This window comes from Kryptolebias marmoratus, linkage group LG12 (genome assembly GCF_001649575.2).
Source record: "Kryptolebias marmoratus isolate JLee-2015 linkage group LG12, ASM164957v2, whole genome shotgun sequence".
NCBI classification, from domain to species: Eukaryota; Metazoa; Chordata; class Actinopteri; order Cyprinodontiformes; family Rivulidae; genus Kryptolebias; species Kryptolebias marmoratus.
The window spans coordinates 10,912,205-10,934,275 of NC_051441.1; the positions used below are offsets into that span (position 1 = coordinate 10,912,205).

At 40.1% G+C, this 22,071-nt stretch overlaps 1 protein-coding gene across 1 annotated transcript in view; it reads left to right on the forward strand.

Moving 5' to 3' along the window:
* The first annotated feature begins 7,956 nt into the window (after nucleotides 1-7,956).
* cyth3b (cytohesin 3b) overlaps nucleotides 7,957-22,071 on the forward strand; it is a 33,651-nt gene continuing 19,536 nt past the window's right edge. Inside the window, exon 1 of the mRNA XM_017421857.3 lies at nucleotides 7,957-8,334. Within this exon, the coding sequence (XP_017277346.1) occupies nucleotides 8,316-8,334 (19 nt within the window). The 5' untranslated portion in view covers nucleotides 7,957-8,315. The remainder of the gene's footprint in view (nucleotides 8,335-22,071) is intronic.

Genomic DNA, 22,071 nt, shown 5'->3' on the forward strand with positions numbered 1-22,071 from the left:
GACCCGTATTTATTTTTATAAGCCACAGTGAAGAACCGGTCCAAACTATGGGAACTATTGCTCTGATGACATGTGAACAAGCTCTGGGAAAACCTTTTATACTCTTTGCATGTGCTTCTACAAATAATTTAAATTGTAAAGTGTAGAGAAAAACACGTTTCCTAAGCTCTCATTAATCATGGGAAACTGAGTTTGACCGCAAGTGATTAAAACTGAAAAATAAAATCATGATTTCCAATTTGAAAAGTGAAATAATTTAACAAAATGCAGTTTTTTATTCACCAAACCACCACACTGCTCGAGTCCCATTCGTGTTGCAAAACATTTATCCTGGTGGACTGTGAATGTGCTGTCGTGCTGAGATAAAATCCAACTCCTTTTAGTTCTGACGCTCACGTCGGCGTCTAAAAGCCAAATCCACTGGTCCTCACACGTCCCAGGGGCCCAAAAACGAGACTTTCTGTCATTATTTAACATAAACACCAAAAAGTATTCAAGGTATGATATGCAATCCTTGAAGGACTGCATATCATCTGCCAAAATGGTTAATCAGTTGTAAATATACATCTGATGATAATTTCCCGAAAGTTTCAGTAACATTAGTTCAGTGGCTCTTGAGATATTTTGCAAACAGACCTGAGCCAAAACATTATCCTTTGCCTTTCGGCAGCGGGTTATGATATATAGATAGTTTATTATGTTTTGTGTTGTTCATCTAAGGTTCCTAAAGCTTACTATTTATTGTGAATTTTCTAAATGTGGTAATAAATCCACAATACATACACAGAGTAATCCTGAGGCTGCAGGTTCGAGTGTAGGAAGGGCAGCTGGTGTAAAACAAATCTTCCACAACAGGCGACCCCTGAAGAAGAGAGCACCTGAAAGGGAAAAAAACAACAAAGTGTGTCACAATAAAAAAGAAAACACACAAAGAAAGCCACATTGTATAGCTTCAGTAAGAGTCGTGCTGCTAGAAAAGCTTTGGTCACCTTGAGATTGACTCTGAATTTGTGGCACTGTGGTATAAATGTAACACTATCCTCCACTTTCTGAAGTCACTTTATCCCTTTCAGTGTCTCTGAGGGCCTGGAGCCCGTTTCTCCTGCTCACACCTACAGGCGGTTTAAAATCACCAGCTGTGGGAGGACACCTGAGCACCTGGAGGCAAAAAGTAGAGAAGTCATTGAGATAGGGATGCTCCAATAAAAGGTGATCCTTTCCCTTCAAGGACACAAATTATGGATAACTGAATGATTTCTCTACATTTAGTAAACAACTCATTTGACACTGAGTTTATGAGAGAGTGGGGCATGAAACGTGTGCGATGCAGCATCTTTTTCCGTGTCAGTTTGTTGCGGATTTTATGTTTTATAAATGTCTGAGTCCAGTTATAGCTGAGGCAGATAAGGTGCAGTAACTCTGACTGTCCACACGGGGGCAGCAGACTCAGTGGTTTGGCTTTCTGTTTGTTGGGGGCAGATTTAACCTCCTGAGACTCGACCTCTTCCATGGAATGAGCATTTTTAATTTGTCTTTTCTATTTGGGCTTACTGGGACCTGATGTGAATCAAGGAATTCAAAGCAAAATGTGATGTCCACATTTTGGACGCCAGGTGCTAGGAGGTTAAAGAGCTACCAGCCTCTTTAAAGCTGAAACAAGCTGCTACAGAAAGATATCATACACTCAATGAAACTGTATTATGTTTGTTAGCGCAAAACCAGGTTTGTCTGTTAGCAAAATATCTCATGAAACAATGGCTGGATTTTAATGAATCTTTCAGAAAGTGATCACTGAAAGTGCATTTACAAATTGATAAATTTTAGAGTTTCTACATTTAAAGATAGCCACCGCCAGAGTCCCTCACAGCACATACTCTGAGCGTGAGGGATGAGATGGCATATAACATTATTTTCATGATCTGACCAGAAACGTGAGATGAGCTAATAAACCTCCGTCATGAAAGGCGGCAGGCAATCTGCATTTTTTTTTTCAATAAATGTTCGGCCTTTCCCTTGTTCTCAAATCAATTTATTTGCTTTTGTTTTTCTCAAATATTGAAATGCAAACAGATTGTAAAAAAAAACCTTGCTTGTAATGAACCCAGCAGGTCTGCGAATCAGGTTAATTCCCAAAGTGCTGACGCACTCCTCGGCGCAAAATGTCCCCAGTAAACTTCTCCTAACCAGTCCCTCTGATGCCAGGCAGAAGCATAAAACCATCAGTGGTTGCCAAGGCAACTGTGTTTCCCAGTGTGACAGACAAACCTTCCTGCCCTCCCCTTTTTTTTGTGGGGAAAAAAAAAAGAGGATTTATTTTTCTGGGATTTGTTGGGGGGAAATATTTTAATGGGGTTATAAAAAGCACTGGGAGAGTGAGAGAGAGATCTATAGATGAAGGATAAGTTGGGTTATATTTATCCTGTTTTTTTGCCAAACATGAATTAAACCCTCAGAAAAAAAAGGTGGGAGAGGAATAAAGATAAACAGTTTTAGCCTTTGGCATCTGCAGCAGCTCACGTGTTTTTTGACTGAGTGTGAAAGTGATAATACTGCAAATGGAAACTGCAGCTGCACTGCAGTGTTTGGTTCTACAACACAACAACTTCCACGTTTTTTACTGCATTTAAGATGTTTTTTTTTTTTTTAATTTGAATTTCCACGTACAATGTCACGTTTAATTCGCCCCTAACTGAGTGAAATTACAAATTTCAAACACCCATGTGCTGATGTTCTTAGTTCAAAAGTACTTTTTAAAACAAATATGAACGCTTATAATTCTTATTTTCTTTGTTTAGTCAAGACAATTCTTTATTAGCCACTGTAAGGATGAACGAGGATCAGGTTTATTTTTTGATCCAATCATCACGTTTGCCTTTTTTTTCTTCAGTTTCTTCTGTTGTTGTAAACAAAGTTTCAAGTTGTTTTCACTTTCCAGACACCAGATGTATAATTGTGCAGGAAATTTCAGTTTCTTATCCTTAATACGTACATCACAAAATATTAATCAAACAGATTTTATTATTTTTGACCCAGTGGGGGGAAGGCATATATATTGTGTTTAAAAAATCCGGAGTTATGAGCTCCTGGCTGACCTGAAATGAGGGGAAAGAGGAGGTGAAGGAGGGGAGTTTGGAGGAGGAGGGATGATTTTACAGACTTAAAATAGGTCAAACAAGCCAAAAAAAAAAAGAAAGAAAGAAGAAGCTTATGAATATATGCAGCTATTTTGGGAGGTGTTAGTGTGACACTTTGCTTTACTTGTGCATGAACGTTTGAGCTCATAATTAGAAAAAGCAGGTTTGTGTTTCTGTTCACACCGTCAGCGCTTTTTAATCAAAACCTTTGGTTTCAGGTCCTCATTTAGCCTCTGATGCTCCTGCTTTTATCTCAGAGGTGTTTGACCCAGCGTGTTGCACAACTTATTACTCCATCATCATGTGAGGCTGCGTGTAAAACCTGAAAATGAGCTACATGGTGGGTAAAGGCAACAATCTTGAGAGTTTGTTATGTAACTGCAGCAGATTTTGAAAGAATGTACTTCAGACGTGGTGGGGTGGGTGGGGGTGGGGGTGGGGTGGGGGTGTTCACTCACAGCTTTACATTCAAGGTCTCCAGCGTACACTGCTGCCTTTGTGAGTCCAAATAAAGCCTCCACTCATATGTGTCCTTGGACCCAGAAAATCAACCCAACGTTGCCCTTCAATCAGACGGTGGCAGGAAAGACGTGGAGGACTTTAAACTGCAGAGAATGAAGGAGGAAATCCTGCCACTCTGCGCTTCCTGTGACCTTCGTCACTCGCATGCAGCTAAAAATTCAACCTCCAGCGCAGGAAGGACTGAGAGCCTCTCACGTCCTTTGGTTCAGTCGAAACCTTTTAGTAAAAAAATACTCTTTTAGATGAAAAGCACACTGGAGAAATCACGGTTTTTGCAATAAAAGGTCCTGCAACTGCGGAAGAAGCTGAAACTGAGTTGTCAAAGCTAAAAGAAGCAGAACACGAGCTAAAAGCCAAAAGTAGCAAAATGGTAATTAGAAGCTAAAAGCAGTAAATGGCTACCTAATAGCTAAAAATAGCAAAAGGCTTATGAATAGTATTAAAAAGCTCCCTAAAAGTAACCTGGCTCACAGCTAAAGGCTAGCTAGAAGCCAAAAGTATCAAAAGGCTGGACAAAGGCTAAAAGGTACAAATAGCTAAAGGCTAAACTAAAAGTAGTGTAAGAAAATGAAAATAGATCAATTATGCTTCTAAGGCAATATCTTTGAAGGAGTTAAAGAGATCTGAAGGTATTTTTATGTGGAATATATTTGTAAATTTAGTTAAGTGTTTTGAAAAGTACAAAAGTTACAAAAAGAAATCCAGAAGTCACAGAACCCGTCTCCAGAATGAGCTGAAAGTTCTGACAAAGAAAGGCTAAAACAGCACAGCGTACGCAGGAGGAGTCAGTTTGCTGTGAACCTACAGATGCCTACAAAAACAGGACAACAACAGTGTGAATGCTGAATCAGCATATACACACCTAGAGGGAGGGGGGAGGTTTCATGCAAAGGAAGACGGTGAAGCAGGGGTTTCAGGATTTTGGGGGGTGGGTGATTACAGATCGGCCCCTAGGCACGGCTGAGGCGACTGGAGCGCATGAAGGGCCTTCAATGAGGCCACGTGAAATCGGTCAGGAGGAGTATCGCAGACGTTTCCCATGATGCCTGGCCTAATCTGCCAGACATGCACCCTCCCCCGGGGGGATGAACCCTCTGCTGCACACACATGCTCGTGTCTTCGTTGGGGGCCACTCTTTATTCCTGTTTTGGAATTTGAAAGCAACGCGCTGTGAGCGAACCGAACCGACTTGTTCTTGGTTTCCGAGCATTAGATTCTGCACCTGACTCGTTCTCTTTTGTTCGCCTGTGATGGTATCTGGGCCACTCCGAGGTTTCTCTCATGACTCATAGACACATTAGGCATGACATTTATGAGGAATAGAATGCACTGACTGTGTTTGCTTTAGCACTGTGATGCAGATTCATAATTGCGAACGCTTCTGTTTAACAACAGCTCCTGCAGTGACCAGAATGGACAGTAAAACTCTTCTTTATCTTGCTTCATTTCCAAGCTTTTACCAACATTTTTACCAACATTGTGATCTATTTGGCAGTTGCAGCTTGGGGTATTCAGTCTTGCACATGCTAGCTGTTTTGCATAAGTCCTCCTCAAATTAAAAACCTCATTTAAGAAGTGAAATAAGAGACTTTATTTTTTTTATTTTTTTCTGAGCCCCAAACTAAAGTGAGCTTAACCCAGATTTCCCCTCCCTGCACATACTTTCCTAATTTCTCTGTCGCCGCAAAAACTTAGATGTACCCAAATTCCAGCACTAAAACTGTTCTTTTTTTTTCCAGTTAAAATTGTGACACACATCTCCAGGAATTATATTTCCTTTTAAAAACACGTGATTTATCTTCACAAGATGCTTTTCGTCTTTGAGCACAAGGCAAACAAATGCTTCCTCAGCACCAATCATCCCCCACCACCGCATTTGATGTCAGGATCTTGCAAAAGATCTCAGATTTTTGTTTTTTAGGATTTAAAAAAATCACTCTGCACCAGACTGGAATAAGCTGGATCTAAAAAATTCAGCGGATTGTGTAATAATTCATTCCTGATGATGTCGGTTTTGCAGAAAATAATTAATTTGAGTTTTTTTCTACCCTATGGGATGGCTTTTTTTATCAATACTTTTGAAAAAAATCTAAAACTAAAAGTGAAGAAAACTGCAGCAATCTCATATCAATCCACATTTAAACGAATGAAAATAACGCCCCCTCCTCTCAGCACAAGAAATGGTGTCAGAAGAAGTGATCATGTTATGGCTGGATAACGTCGTTTTGTTTAGACTGAAAGCGAAACATTTTTCTCAGAGTGACACCTACGAATAAACAGTTTAATACATTAAAACATCTGTTCATGCTGGACCACTGGAGTAATGCACACACAGGAAGTGAGACCCCCCCAACCCCCCCACCTTCATCATAGAAGAAGGAATGCTGTAAGTGAAACCACGTGTGTTGTAGAAACAACTTCTGCAATATATCTGCGAGTGGGTCAGGTTTATCCAAAAGTGCCTTTTTATCTAAACTGAAATTAATCTTTTTGTATTTTAAATTGTGACCTACTTTGGTTTCTGCTTACACACACACACACACACACACACACACACACACAACATGCTGGCCTGCAGCATTTTTGTGCAGCTGTGTAGCTAACTTAAATTAATCTGATAAATCACTTTTGGACACATTTCTGTGCATCTGCATCCCACAGGAGCCTCAGAAACCTTTCTATGATGCAATGAAGACATAAGATCTTAGACGTGCGAGTAAAATCTGCAGAGGGTGATTTATGTCCAGTATGTTGGTCCTAAAAGACGTTTCACAAAACTATTTCACTGCCATTTACAAATAAGCACTTAATGCAAAATCCCAAATCCGTCTTATTAAATATTGCAAATGATCACACATTAGCCCATTAAATCTGACACAACATGTACACAAGAGTGTATAGAGAGCACATCAGGTCCAAATGGGTCAAATTACTTGAGATAATGCAGCGTATTTTAAATGAGCTCCAACAACATCTCATTAAAATACTCCAGTTATTTTAATAAGATAACCCATAAATTGCTGTAAAATATTCTACATATATTCTAATACACTAATGTGACCGTTTTATAAACTGGTACATTAGCTATTATAATAAACAAAAAATTACATTTCTTACATTTTTTTTTGAAACAGCTGAATAAGGGTAAACATTCATTGTAGCAGAACAAAGCTCCTGCACAATGTGAAGCAGGCTGTAAAAAATGTACTGTAATGAGTCAGTGAGCAGATTGGGGCAAACAGTTTCTAACAGTTTGCCCTAATTAGAAAATTTGGTTCAGACCAATCACATCTAAACATCACAGAGACCATTTTTACGCAGCAATATTATATATATATATGTATGTATATATATAAGAATTTAAGGAAGAATAAAACCTGACCCCCTCTTTGGTATTGTCTTAAGAACACCAAAACATTTGTCTTTCTGCTGCCCTGTTTAAAAGTGATTTAAGGGTTTTGATAAAAGCAATATTATCAAAAACATCAAGTCCCAGGTACAAATGCAACGAGAAACAAATGCTTTACTGCACAGGAGGACTTAAAAAGTACCATTCGTAAATGAACGTATTATTAAGTGTATATGTTTTACTCAATATGATAAAGTATCTCATAATACTACCATCCCATGATATATAGTCATAATTATAAGAAAGTTACCACTAAGAAATAAATATGATATAGTAAGACATTAAGTCATTTATGATATAGCAAAGACATAATTATGAGATGATAAGTCATGATTACAATCTCATAATTATAAGATAAAATTTTGCTTGAGGTATAGTCTCTTTATTCTGATTTAGAGGGTTATTATCTCGCATCCCAGTGGTGAAAATGAGCTTAGATGTGAGTGAATGCGACATAAAGAACTAAATAAATACCAATAAAATGTAGATATATTTATCCATCATTTCTCCTGCTGCGTGGGGTCACGTGAAGATGATCGATGCTGACGCGCAGCTCGAGCTGTGCGGCGGAGCTGGGATGAGGCTTGAACACCTTTGTGTGAGCGAAATGTTTATCTAAAGAACTTCCGGTTAGGAGTTTCAAAATAAAAGCCAGTGATAGTTGCAATGCAGCCACTCGTGGGAACACCGATCTTAAAAATGTTTTCACTAAACACCTATCGTTTACAAAACAGTGTGAAAACAGCTTCCTGTTTCAAATTGCAAGAAAAATCCACTGGTAGATGAGACGTGGGAACGCCGTTCTTTTATTTTATGAGCAATAACTGCACTTCCGGTGTCGTTCCTGCTCCGCGCCGTCCAGCTTGACGGCAGCTGAGTGAGCCGCTCTCCTGATATGAGTGGAGTAAAGGCGTATTTGGAGGGATAGCGACAGCAGGCTCGGTCGGTGTGAGCTTAAAGCCAATCTGCTGCTGCTACATAGACTCATCTCTCACTGACGGACGGACAGAATCGAGCCGGAAGGAGCCGAAGAAGTGAGGCGGCTGTGAGGCGCTTTAAATGGCCACATTTCCTAAAGGGGGACGCTGCTGCCCGTGAATCTCCTACCTGTATAATAACAATAATAATAATAATAATAACAGTAATAACACCCAATGCGTCCTGGAACATCAGTACGTACATTTTGAGTAAATTAGACGCAAAGGAAGTTTTTGGAACCGCTTTTTTTGGGAGATTTTCTGGCTGCAGTCATGGACGAAGACAATCAAGGTAGTATATACGATTTATTCATTCATAGTAATTTATACCGTATATTTATATACATGTGCAACTGTCAGAAAGCATGCACTACTGTACCTGGTGATAATAATAATAATACCTATAGATGGGTCCCATATGCAACACAAACAGCATTTTCCTGGACTGAGATCCTAAATGGAAATCCCCCCCTTTGCTCTTGTTCTGCTTTGATGGTTTCAAGTTCAATTTAATCTTATGTGCTGGACGTGTTGATTTAGGCTGGAAAGGTTGACCCAAGCTGTGAGGTGATGATTCAGCCTTAACCAGGTTATCAGGTGTGAGAGGATAAGTATGGATGATTGACAAAAGCATCACTGTCATTGTCAGACATGCTGTTAGTGCTGCATTCAGGGGACCTGTGTTTATCTACGCCTTTGTCAGCTGTGTGCTGCTGTCACCGTGGCCCCACAGGTCTTCTCATGCATGGTCACCAAAGCAGGGCCGTGAAAGACGGATTCATTTTACTCACTCTTGACAAAAGCCCAGTTTGTTTTTAAGAATGGATCAGCAGGGCTGCATGAAAAGAGTCTTGTGGGCTGCGTCCAATCAGAGCGCAACACAATCATTTAGAGTTTGGAAACTGTGAATAATTGTGCAAACCTTGTTTGTTCTAACTAAACAGGATGCAGTGAAACTGTATCCCTAAATATTTATGCTGTAACTGTAAATAGTCTTGAGTCATGGCCAGTTGTGAAAAGGCTCCCCCAACTGCAGATTTTCCATAAACTTTGAAGCTTTGAAACAACATGCTTTACTAAAACAGCATGGGACTGTTTGGCGATTGTAAGGTTCTGGTCCAGGAAACTTTGTGCGCATCTGACTTACATCAGGTTCCAATCAGATGCCTCCTCTTTGGCCCCTCTCTTAGTTTTAGCAAACTCTGCTGAGCCAGTCTATCATAATCAGTTTTTAAACTGCATCACCTTTTTTCGTTGAGCTCTAACTCCGCAGGTGAAGCGAGACACGCTCTCCGCGGTTATCTCTTCTCATTAGTGAATTTCTGTGCCACTTGTTCACTTCAGCCGGGATAAGACTAATTGCTGGCCTGTATGGCATGAAGCTGCGATTCTGCTGTCCCCTGGTAGCCCACGCCATCAGCGAGTAGTCCCCACAGACAGACATATGCTGCCGTGATGGTGAGCAGGAAAAGCTGACAACAGCCAGGAGCGCATAAGCACACACTAGCATCCCTGCAGGATAACACACTGACACACAAATGACATCATTTTTCATTTTCCCCTTCTGGTACTTTTTGCTGTGAAGAAGTCTATCCGGATGGATGGATATTAATGACCTAGAATGATAAGAGTGTTTTTGCAGTTTTAACCACAGTCTCTCCTCTCATCTGGAATAAAGTGTCCTGAATGCTGCAGGAAATTAAAGCGGCAGAGCTCCAATTTTTCCTGTCCTTTTTTTTTTTCCTCTATGTGTGTGGGTGCCTAATTTTTGTCTGAAACCACAATTTTCTTATAATTTGAACAAGTTAGCACCACACACGCCTACACAAGATCCGACAGCAGAGTAGGGAGCTGCGGGGGGGTGGGACAGACCAAAGAACAGGACAAGTGGGGGGTAGCTGTGCTTGCTGGGATTACATGCTTGACTCTACTCGGGGTGATGCTACGTGTAGGTGGCAGCTTGGTTGACAAGGTTCAATATCTGACTGTCATTGCGCTCATGGTGACACACACTTGCTGCGCCAGGCCACAATCTGAGAAGGAGGGAGGGCTGAGAAGTGGCAGACATAATGAGGTGTTGAGTGTCACAGGGAGAAAGGTGTGAGGTTGGAAAAGCACGTGTGACTGTACAGAGTGAAATGGAGTTATGGAGTTGTGGTAACGGCGAAGGTGAGACGTTTTGAAAGGGGTTGTGAGGCTGGAGATGTGTGTGTGTGTGTGTGTGGGGGGGAATGAAGTGCCTGAAAGAAGATGGAAGACTGCACCTGAAGTATGACGCCCCGCCAATCAAAGTCAGCGATGGAGAAAGGGAATGAATGAACTAGATCTTCTTACCAAAGCTCTTCTAGTGTATTACAGGAATTTCTTTCAGTAAAAATCCTTCAGCTCTGTGATAATGAACTCTCTTAACGGCAAGCAGCCATCCATGACCATCTATCAAACGAGGTCATACTTTCAACATGGATTCATATCTTTTCTCATATCACCCTTCATGTGTTCTTCTGCTTGATAGAAAATGGTCTTAAAACTAAAATCTTACACTTGTTTTAGACATGTAAGTATCATGGCTGGAATGTCTTTTGGTCCACTTTACTGACATAAAGTACAAAAAACTTTTTATCTCCTCGAGCCTGATTTCTCACAAGTGTTGATCCGCTGAAGGACATTAAGTTATTTCATGTTTTTGTTTTGAGGTAAGTAGATTCATCCCTTTATATGATTAAAATCACTTTATTGATCTAACTATTCATCTAGCGCTGCCATAAAAATCCAAATTCTACTTTATCCAAATGTACCCCGTATTTTGAGGCCAACTATCTACAGAAACTAATGATATTCCCATCAGTCTCAGCTGTATTTGATGTCCTTTGGGTCAAAAAGTAGAGTAGGTCAGCCTCTAAACAAATGTGGTTCGATCCTCAGCTTCTTCAAGTCTCCTGGTATGACTGCAAACTTTTTTTAATTTCATTTAGACCCACTGGAAATGTTACCATTGCATTTCTTTCCATTTTGCTATCTTTCCTCTGTTCATATGTGTGGATCAGCTGTTGTTTTTCTGTAGTCTTGCTGAAGAATTTAGTGTGTTCTCTGGGCAGAATTGGCTACAGTGAACCAGCCTTATGGAGAGTGGGTTTGTAGTAAACCACGTGACATTCAGCAGTAAAATACCTTCTGCCACAATATTCTCTGAACGGTCAGTGGGCCAACAGTAAGCAGACAAAGCTTTGTTGAAGAGAAGCCCGTCTGACAGATTGTAGCTTACTGTAACACATTCTTGTTCTGCTTGATCAACTCTGATGGGCCGTCAGATGTACACCTCCTCTGCCTCTGCTGTTTCAGTGTCCGCTTGTTTTTACTTGTTGGAGCCATTCGGTGGAAGCTTTATGAATGATGCCTGTACGATATGAATTGGGGCATTTATGCTGGACTTTGGCCTCAGAGCAAACCTTGTGATAGCTAATAATTTGGGCTACAGGCTGCTCTATTTGCACACTGCAAAAACGAGCCGTTTAAGCCAGGCAGGTCAGAGTGTGAATGTGTGCTTCAGTGTGTTTGGTCTGTGGGGTTCTAGCACTCTGAAGCTAAATGATGAGCTGGTTGTAGAGATCCCTGAGCCGGTGTGGAGGGTTTCAAATCTTTGGAGTTGATTTGACAGCAGCTGGTTTCCCCCGGCAGCAAGAGAGGAACATCCTGAAGCCTTCACAGGAACAAACAATCCTTCAACGGCGTGATGCTTTCTCATCTGTACTTGAACTGTTTTGAGAGGGGTCACCTGGTTCACCTGTATCACAGAGATCTGGAGCACTTTGGGGAGACAGTTTGATCCTGGATGTTTATTACGATCCTGAGGACCCTCCAGCACGCAGACAGAATGGCTCTGTGTGATGGTGAAAAACACGAGAGCCCTGCAGGATGTCAGGGACCAGCAGTGAGGCGTGTAGGAGAGGCCTGAAGCTCTTTGATTCTTTGCACAAAACATGTTGGGCCCTGACAGAAACATGGTTTTCAGTCCCCATCACTCACAACATTCAGCTGTAGGTACTAAAAGTTATTTCAAACACATAAAGTTAGATTTGATTTGCAAATTGTTGCAACTTTCCCCTTGCCACCCACAGTTGGTAGCGTCATATTTAGCAATTAAAAGACATTAATTAGTTATATATCTTCCACTTTTACACTTGTCATTTTCAAAAGTCAGATCTCTCCAATACCACATGAGTGTGATATTTTCTGTTTGCATCATGTTTGACTGTTTAACTAAAACATCCTTTTTTATCTTGCATTTTTTGCACTCCTACCAGTGTGACTCACCACTGTTTAAAGAGTGTCTGTTTTGACTGTTCACTCCCACTCCCCTTTTCTACTGATGGTCAAGCAGTCAGACTCACATGGCTCAGTGACTGCTTCGAAAGTCGGCACGGAGATGGAAAAGACGCCTGGCTTCTTAGCAAAGCTCAACATTACTGTGAACTCTTAAGTGAGCGTGTTTCATCTTTGAACAGGAGGTCGGTGAATACAGAGGGCCCTTGTTGAGTTTGACTTTCCTCAGATATCTGATAGCATGGTATAATTACCCATGACGTTCTCTCATTGGCGTAAATGAGACTCAGCAGACTTTAAGCCTGACCAGCCCATATGGAAATGAAATTTCTGGATTTCGTCTGCTTCTGTACAAGAGCTACTGCAACAAAAACACAGTCAGGTAAACATCCTGCATGTAAATCCTCTCAGACCTCAGATCTACCTTGAAAACATTTTAAAACCACTTTTATAGATAACTTATGGCAGCACTTAATGTTTGTGCGAAGCAGTGGATGGAAAAATAGCTTTAGGGATTTCACAGAAGTATTGATTTCGTCTTCATCCACCACTCTGTGGTGTGTAGTAAGAATCCACAGCTCCACACAGTCACAGCCTGGAATCTGTCTTTGTAACATAAATACTACCAAGGGACTCATAGAGGGTAGATTTGGTGCAACTCATTTGACTTTCAGAAATCAAGCTCTCAGAAGAATGTTTCAGGCAACAAATATTCTGCTCCTCTGGACCTTCGCAGGGATATGGATTGATTCTGGGTTCCAGTAACAAGTGTGTTTGTGTGTAAATGTGTGCAAAGTCCAGGTCTGTTGGAAAGGGAAGAGAAAGCTGACCAGAGGGGACAGGAAAAGGAAGTGCTGGAACAGTTATGTAAGTATCGAAAGATTGTTAAACCTGCAGGAAAAAAGTGTATTCCCCTTAGACCATTTGTGTATCCAGGGCTTTTCATTCTACACATGCAACACATCATCAAGCTGGCTGTAGCAGAGCCGCATTCTGATGACTGAGTTTCTAGGCTTGATTTTGATACTGAGGGAATGGAACTATTCCATCACTGATAAACTGCATGATACCCATTCAGCATCTAAATTGCATAAGGCACATCAACCACACTGATTACAGACAACAGACTTGGTTATTAGACTACAGCTAAGTAATAGCTATAGTCTGTTGTTGCTTTTTCTTCAAAATCACAAAGTTTAAACAGATGGGGGACTATATAGCTGCACACTATAGCCTAATAAAAATTAAAAGCCATGCTCTTACCATTTTGACCCCAACAGGTATGTTATTTTACGGTTTATGGGAGCTCTGCCCCTATATAATTAATTTAAGATGTGCATCAGAGCTGGAAAACTCTGAGCCTGTCAGTTCTTTTCAGTTCCCCATGCTTGATTCCAGTTTTAAAAAGCAACATTTTAAAATCCTCTGGACCTTTTCATTCATCTCTGTTGTCCAGTCAACTCTTGGACACTGACTTTGTGGATTTGTTGAGCCCCTGGCAGGGCCTCCAGCTTCTCGCGTCCCTCTGATCTTTCCTCTGGGTCTGGAAGCTATACTGTACCTTTCTAATGCTACCTCCCGCTTTCAAGAAGGCATTTGGAGCGTTCAGCGAGTTCTACGGGAGGTTGATGTGTGAATAAATTACAGCAGAACATCCTCGGCTTTTACGTCAAGTCTTGCAAAATCTGCATGTCTCCTTCTCTGACCCCCACTCCATGTTAGCTGTTAGCTGTTAGATGTAGGTGCATCATGCTGAATTCATCCATCTTTCATGGTGAAAAAAAAGATGAGTGTTAACTGCCTTCCTGGTGCTGTGAAAAGAGCTGAAGTTTTTTCGGAGTCTCTACATTGACCATCAGCGGCTCTGCGATTTTAGGAAAAATCAGCGGTGCTCGGTTTGTAACAGAGTAAAAGCTGCTATGAGCACTGTACAGATGCTTGAGCAAAATTGTCAGTGTGTATACGAATGTGTGTGACAGACTGCAGTGGTGTGTTTGTCCCTTTAAATTATTTTGTGCATGTTTAGGCAAAGGTAATGAAGAAGTGGAACAGATGCAGAGAGAGAGAGAGAGAGACTGATGGCTGCAGTTAGATCCTTAAAGTAGGTTAGTGGTACAAGACTCATACCAGCTGTGGATACCTCTTATTATTCATGAAGACACATATGCATATATAAATGTAAATGACTGTGTAACATGACTATGAGTGTTTGCATCTCTTTATATTGTGTGCGTGCATTCTCACTTAGAGGATTATCATGTGTAAGTGTAGGAGATCAAGTGCAAAGGGATATAGATGACAGTTAGTGGATTATAGGTCAGAGGATTGGGCGCTTGCTGTCACTTTTCCCGAAGAGCGCTTTATAAATTAAAACACTCACACATACTTATTTAGAAAACACATTTTTGTCTTGAATAAAAGGAGTGGCAAAAGTGGAGGTGCCTTCCAGATGTTTTCAGTCTGTTGTGTGATTTATAGTTTGCTGTGTCACCAGGTTTTTCTGCTCCTCACTCCTCATTTTAAGGCTCTTTCACTTTGCCCTGACCCTTAAATTCTTACATTGTCTTCAAAAACGGGACGGGCATTGTTGCTGCAGTTCAGATTGTAAAGCTTTGTAAAAAATTGCCTTTAGAGATCAGGTCAGGGCGAGGGGGTTACAGAATCCTTAAAGGCACCGATAGCCACTTGTTTCCACCAGATTAATGACACACACACACACACACACACACAGCTCTGAGTTGATGATTGAATGTGATTGATAATCTTTTTTTGGTGGGTTAGGACCCTGAAAATACACACACGCACAACCAGAAAGTGGCCTTATCTTGGTGATTTAGTAGAGATCCTGAACACAGGTCTGTTTCACATGTGTATTTCATGCCTTTCACACCCGAGTTTATATCCTCAGCAACAGCGAGTGCAACCTTAAAAAAGCTTCTTAATATTTTAGAAGCATTAGGAACATGATGCAACTGTTCCATCACTGATCTCCTGATAAATCGACTCGGATGATGCCCAAACTTGAGCAATAATAAGTAATTATTGTGTGTCCCTTCAGGGCAAAATCTGTAAACAAAACTGTAAACATCAATGGTCTTCCCTTCGCTGAGACTCTCAGGAGATTTGTTGTTGTCATGCCTGCGAGGTGCCAAGAGGCCATGGATGTGCCAAGTTTCACAAAGAAACACTGTATTTCCAGCCCTTGTTAGGAAGAGGAAATAAATTTGCTGGCCTTTGCTTAGATGAGAACAGCTGATATTCAAAAGATTATTGTAATTTTTTTTTTTTTTTTGCGTTTGCAGTTGAAGAGGAAGTACGTGTTTGCGATCTTGTATTTCGGCAAACCCTGTCCCGTCTTCCCTGACATCATTTTCATATCTCATTCACATCAGTTTCCTCTTCTTTTCTGTATGTGTGAGCCTTATTATCAGAAGGCTTTGAAAGTAGGGGGTTATATAAAGGTTTTAATTCTCAGATTGTCTATGAAAAACTAAGTTGGTCTACATTAAAGTGTTAAATGTTCCCCAGTCCTTTGTGTACTCATAATAAAGTCATTCTCTTGCAAAAAACAGAGATATATTCACTACTTTCAGCTATCTGTCTGCTTTGTAAGTTTATAGTATTTTCTACTAGGGATTTATTGATACTGCATCTTTAGTTTTTACCTGTCGAAAAGTTCATCGGTTCATTAAGCTCTATTTTTATATATATATATATATATATATGAGTCGATTCTTTTGACTCAAAATAAAAGACAACTTTAAAAAAAAGAACTTTTGAAGCTTTTGTAAACTTTTATCTATCACAACAAACCTTCAGGGAGGGATCTGGGCAGGATGACAGCTAATAAATACACCAAGAGTTATAAAAAAATGTATGATCTGAACAAAACAAAAATAAAGAGTCCAGCAGCAGTTAGTGTGATCCTATCCTTATTGATTTACATAAAAGGCTTAAATGACATTGAGGCATTTTCCACAGAAAATTGAGGCAAATTATCCATAATGCTATAAAGTGTTGAGTGTGAAGAACTTGTGCCATTTGAAGAAGTGCTTTCAAATTGTATTTATTGTGTTTTATTTAAAATCACACTTATTTCCTGTTGTTATAAAGTTAGGGCCACTCGTGCAAGTTCTGTCTAATTTTTAAGATAATGTTATTGCCTCTCAGATGTCAAATCTTTAACTTTGCGTTCCTCAACCGTTTGTCTGACTTGTGTGCGCTCGAACACAAAATGGACAGGAAAAAAACACCACAAGTAAAGATTATCTAATAGTGATAACGTAGCAAAGTTGCAAAACATTTAAAAGTTTACAGAGAGGAGATGGAGCAACGCTGCAGTGTAAAGAAGAGGTTCCTGGTTCTGATCCTGTTTGTGACCTTTCCTGTCTAAAGAGTTGGTGTCCTACTTGTGCTTGAGTGCAATTCAGAATTGACGTAGGTGTGATTTGAAGCATTTAGGATCTGCGTCTGCCCCAATTATCTCTGATAAAGCTGTTATAAATGGATTGACGCATAAAGACAAACAGAACCATCTCACATGTTCACTCACTTTTCTTGGCTGACTCTTTCAGACACAAGTTTCTATTCCCCCCCCCCGTGAAGATGATCCCACAATCAGAATGTTTTGCTCTAATTGCTAATCAGTGCTCAGAGTTGAATGAGTTCATTCATTTTACCTCTTACATCAGTAAAACTCAAGTGAAGAGGTCAAATAAAGGCCTTGTCTGTGCCGAAGCTTAGAATCTGGAAAACTTCTTTACACTGAACCTATAGGGTAGTGGTTTGAACTGCCTACATATTTTGTGTAGAAAGGAAATCCTGGCGTAGGTTTTTACTCAGTTATGAACCTTTTTTTTTTTCTTCCACCTCCTCATCCGCCTCCTCTTCTTCCTGCTGTCTGGAAACAGTAAAAAGTGGACAGAGTTCTGCTTGGCAGCTGGAGCATCTTTTCTCTTCCTTTTGTGTTCCAGCACTGTGAAATTCTCCAGGTTTTGGGCTCAGACTCACAATAAACAGATCATACTGCTGCCTTCCATATAGTCTTAGTCACAGATGTTCTGTTTGTCTCCATAGAGCAAGCTTTGTAACTTATTCATTTCCTATATTGACAAGAAATAGGACTTCAGTTTTTTTTGGAGGAGTTGTATGATTAAGGTAATGGCAGCTTAATCTCCTGACAGTCTTGGTATTTTTTTCAAATAACACGGGCACTCTTTGATATCGATCAGTGAAAATGGAAGCAGTCAGGCTCCAAATTTACAGCAACTGTTGATTTTGTCATCTAAAACGATTGTTTTCTATCACAAGTGTTTCAGACTTCTTTTGCTTTATTTATGATAAATTACAGACCAGTGAGTGTTTATTTATTTACTTTTAAGTGCTTTACTTTATCAGGTCAGCCTGATGATTACAGAGAAAAACACCTACTCCAGTGGTCTCCAATCCTGGTCCTCAAGGGCCACTATCTGGCATATTTTAGCTGTTCCCCTGCTCCAACACACCTGATTAAATGGCTGAATTACCTGTTTAGCATGTCATTGAGGTCTTCAGAAGCCGGTTATTCACCCATTTATTAAAATCAGGTGTGCTGAGGCACAGAAACATGCAGGATAGTGGCTCTTAAGGACCAGGATAGGACACCACTGATCTACTGCTCTTTTGCTGATTGCTCCAGCATTGTGGATATTGACTATATGTCATAAGCTTTTCTGTCAAAATAAGTAGAAAGGTCACTACAACTACCTAAAACAGAGGTGAAGCTGAAAATGAACATAATTGTTGTTAAACAAAAGATTTATGAGAGACGAGTATGCAGGAGTATCATCCTGGCTTACAAAAAGTTCTGCTGTGCCAAGTTAAATTTGCTGAGCTTAGGCTAATTAGACAGTTGGTGGTTCAGCGAAGGGTTTAGCCATTGTTTGGCAAATTTCTGTTTGGATTGGGACAGTTTCTAATGACACTGCTGGTAATAAAGTTTGGACCCGTTCCCTAAGAAATTAAAGGGCTATCATTCCTTGAAGGGATGCACGTCACCCTACCACATCAAATTTTAGCTTAAAATCTGTAACATGGACTGAGTTGTAACTATTTAGGGTTAGTTAGCTGTGGCAACCATCTTGAATCAGGTTGACTTCAGAAGTGAGATGGATGAGATATTTTGCTAATAGACACATACAAAGAAACACACACAAACACGGGGCAGCAGGTGTTATTAAAGACAAAGAAAGTCAAATTTGGATGCAACATGAGCTGTTGTTGATTCCCGGAACCATTTGGGACCAACATGTAGCAGCCTGGGTATATGAACCATCGACTTCCATTCCATTCGACTATCCATAAATCTTGGCTTTTCTCTCATCAGTCATGTGGGTTGGAAAGCAACAATGACATTGCACGAAGGGTGCTGATTTTTAATGAGGGCACCTTTGAATACATCTAAGCGAATCTGACTGTACGCCTAACAAACGGAACATTCTTCAGTGCTTAGTTTTGCTGCCCACATTGATCCTTCTTGAATGGGGAGTTGGTTTATTGACTAACAGTCAAACTTGCAGTCAATTAGGAAAGTTCTTGTCTAGACAGGGTTGGGATTATTAGGAGCTTTAGATACAGTGAAGGAAGCAGAAAACACAAAAAGTGAAGCTTCATCTGAGATAATCTCTAAAATAGCTGCACTGTTGCTGCTTGTGATTGATGAAACAGAAAACTGTTGAAATTACCTTTTTGTTTTCTCTCTTTCTGGTAAAACAGAAATGATTGAAATCTATACTGCGTTTAAACCCTTAGATATGGTGACCTAAAAACAAACCAATCAGAGTGTTTTTTTCATTTTAAATTCAAAGGGAAGAGGGAGCTTTAGAGTGAAATTTGGCAGATTTAGTTCTTGTTCATGAATAAGTAGGCTCTGCGATGAGACTGTCTTGCTTCAAGGGATTGTGTTATAGAGTCTCAAGACTTTGAAGAATCAAAAGGACATGTTTTGTTTGATGTAACTTCTGATTTTTTTTATATAATTTAATTTTAATGAAGGGGATGCTGTGGATGTCTCCTCTGGGATGGGAGCTAACAACAAGTGACTGCTGAAGACTTTTATACATTTCAGTTCTTGAGTACGCTTTGAACATAAGCCCTTTTTAAAATCTGATTTTGAACACAGTTTTAAATATAAGCATAGCAATATTTTTCAGGCTAATAACCATGATACTGTATGTTATTGTGACAGTGTTGCTTGTCTTGTTTCCAAGAACATTTTCTGTTGTTGTTTCTCTTTACAAAAGTAAGCTGGAGCAGCAATTATTTACTTTCTGGACAAACACAAAGGAGGATATTTATTAATATAAACTCCTTTTTAAAAGACATTTTCCCATGGCATCAAATTACCTTTAAATAAATCTGATACGAGAACTATATAATAAAGAAATTGATCCATAATTTAGTTTGCTATTAATGTACAGGAGCTTCTTTATCTCCTTTGACCTAAACTTAGAGATCTAGCAAAGATAAAAAAGAAACTGAAAAGATGTTCCAGTTGTACGTTTTTCTTTCTCATGTGCTAAAAGATTATATCTGTGGTTGTGGCCACTATACATTTTTGTGTTTCTGGTGATTTGCACAACAGCAGCTAATGGCAGATGTTCTGAGCAATAATTTAGAGCCTCTGCAGCACTTCGGGTTTGCCACCTTATCTGACTATTCTGCATCCTCAGTTCTGCTAATATAGAAGTCTTCAGAAGGCTTTTTTTTTTTTCTTAGAGTTGATGTGGGAGTTGTGCATTTTCATCTTGATGCATCTGAAGAGAAATAGTGTCAAAGCGAAAGTGCAGATGTGGATTAGTTAAAGAGAAAGAGGCAGATAGATAAAAAGACGAGGAGAGTGCAGAGAACTGGTTGGACCAGACGGGACGGTTCTGTGGGAGGAATGTGGGCTATTTTCATACCACTACTGTCATCTGTCAAGAGGCAGGCAGGAGTTCATAAAGAGGCTGTCACTGTGTGCGTGTGTGTGTATGCATACTTGAGAGCTGTGAGTAGGTGTAACACAGAGGGGGAAAACAATTATTGCACACCTACCAGCCACTATTGCAGCTTGCATAAGCGGGAAAGAAGCTGCAAAAAAGTAGTGTACTGATTTTTACAGTAAGGATGTTTGTCACAGCTCACATATCCCTGTAGGAGGCATAGCAGCTGTCACACAAAAAAAGTAGGAGAAATAAAAGCGAATTTGATGTTTAGAGGAAAAATGGGATCTTTCGGGAGGTAATTTGTCAACTCCAATGGGTGTCTCATTAGTTACAGCCTGAAAACAAACATTCAAGTTCCAGAAACTGTAACTGGTGATTTATTTGGAAGCTGTGACACCACCTCCGACAAACATTTTGGACGTCTTTGTAACAGTCTCAACTCAGGTGGTTTGCACACATTAGTTGCAGCACCAGCCACAGTCCCCTCGCTGCTGGCTGTGGTGTGGTGTCAACTTGTGTAAGTGCTGCGTGATTCACCCGGTGTGGGAAAGGACTCACACCCTTTTCGTGTTTACTCCGTTGCTGTTGTTATAAAAAGACCAGCCCAGATCGCTGCAGACATCCCCTCCATTGTCCTGTTAAAAGCCCTGTGAAAATCAGGAAGTGTTTTCCCCGGCTCTGTTTGCGGTTGTCTTCAGTCATTGTTACGGTCAACGTTTTCTCTTTGAGAAGGACTCGGCGTGAAGGGATTTATGTAGTTTGACCAGAACAAAGAAATTAACCAACAGTCCATCTTTTCTACTGCCGCAACATATTAGCTGCTAAAACAAAAGAACAGGACAGACATATATCTTTCAATAACCTGATTAGTTTTCAGAATATATTTGTCATTTAAAAAATATAAAAGTTCAAAATGATGGGAGCTGAAATACCGCCTCTGTTATTTGCTGCAGGAACAATTTGCATGTGATCTCTCATCCCGTTTATGACCTCTGTGAGCAGCACAAGTCATAAATTTGATCTATATTTGGTCATAAGGTTTTATTTGCAATGATTGGTGATTATATACAAACTGTATTCAGCACTGACGACAACCTGGGAGCTGCAGGAGAATGATGTTGAGTAGGTTAACAATGTAACTAGGTCAAATGTGAGCAATGTCAATAATTAGCAGTACTTTTACCAATGTTAACGTCTATGTTTTTTTTTCCCAAACTGAACCACAGTATCCACAAAGCTGTATCAGAATAGAAGCTGCTGTTTGGTTAATCAGTAGAGAGCATTTTGCATGCTCAGGAACAGGTTTGGCTCCGACAAGACACTTTGGAAGTGATTATCACTTGCTCTTGTTGATTAAACGCTAAAAATAGGACGTACCCAACACAGGGTTTGATTACATTACAGTACTTTTCTAGAGTTGTTAAATGAACATCCTCTGTGTCTTAATTGGGTCTGTAAACCTTAAACCAGTAAATATGTTTGTGCATTTCTTGGCAACACATTGATTTTGACTAAATATGCCTTTTGACCGTGCTGCCCTCTGCGGATTCTGTTGGCTCACCTGGAGACAAGTCCTGAAAACAAGAGAAATAAATCAGATTTTACGATAGACACCAACAAACTGAGTCGCTTTTTAAATGAAAAATAGTTTGAAATATATGTTTTTATGAGAACAGCTCAGTGGCAGTTTCTTATACATGCATGCTTGAACACCATGTGAAAAAAAGATCAAACATGCAAGTCTG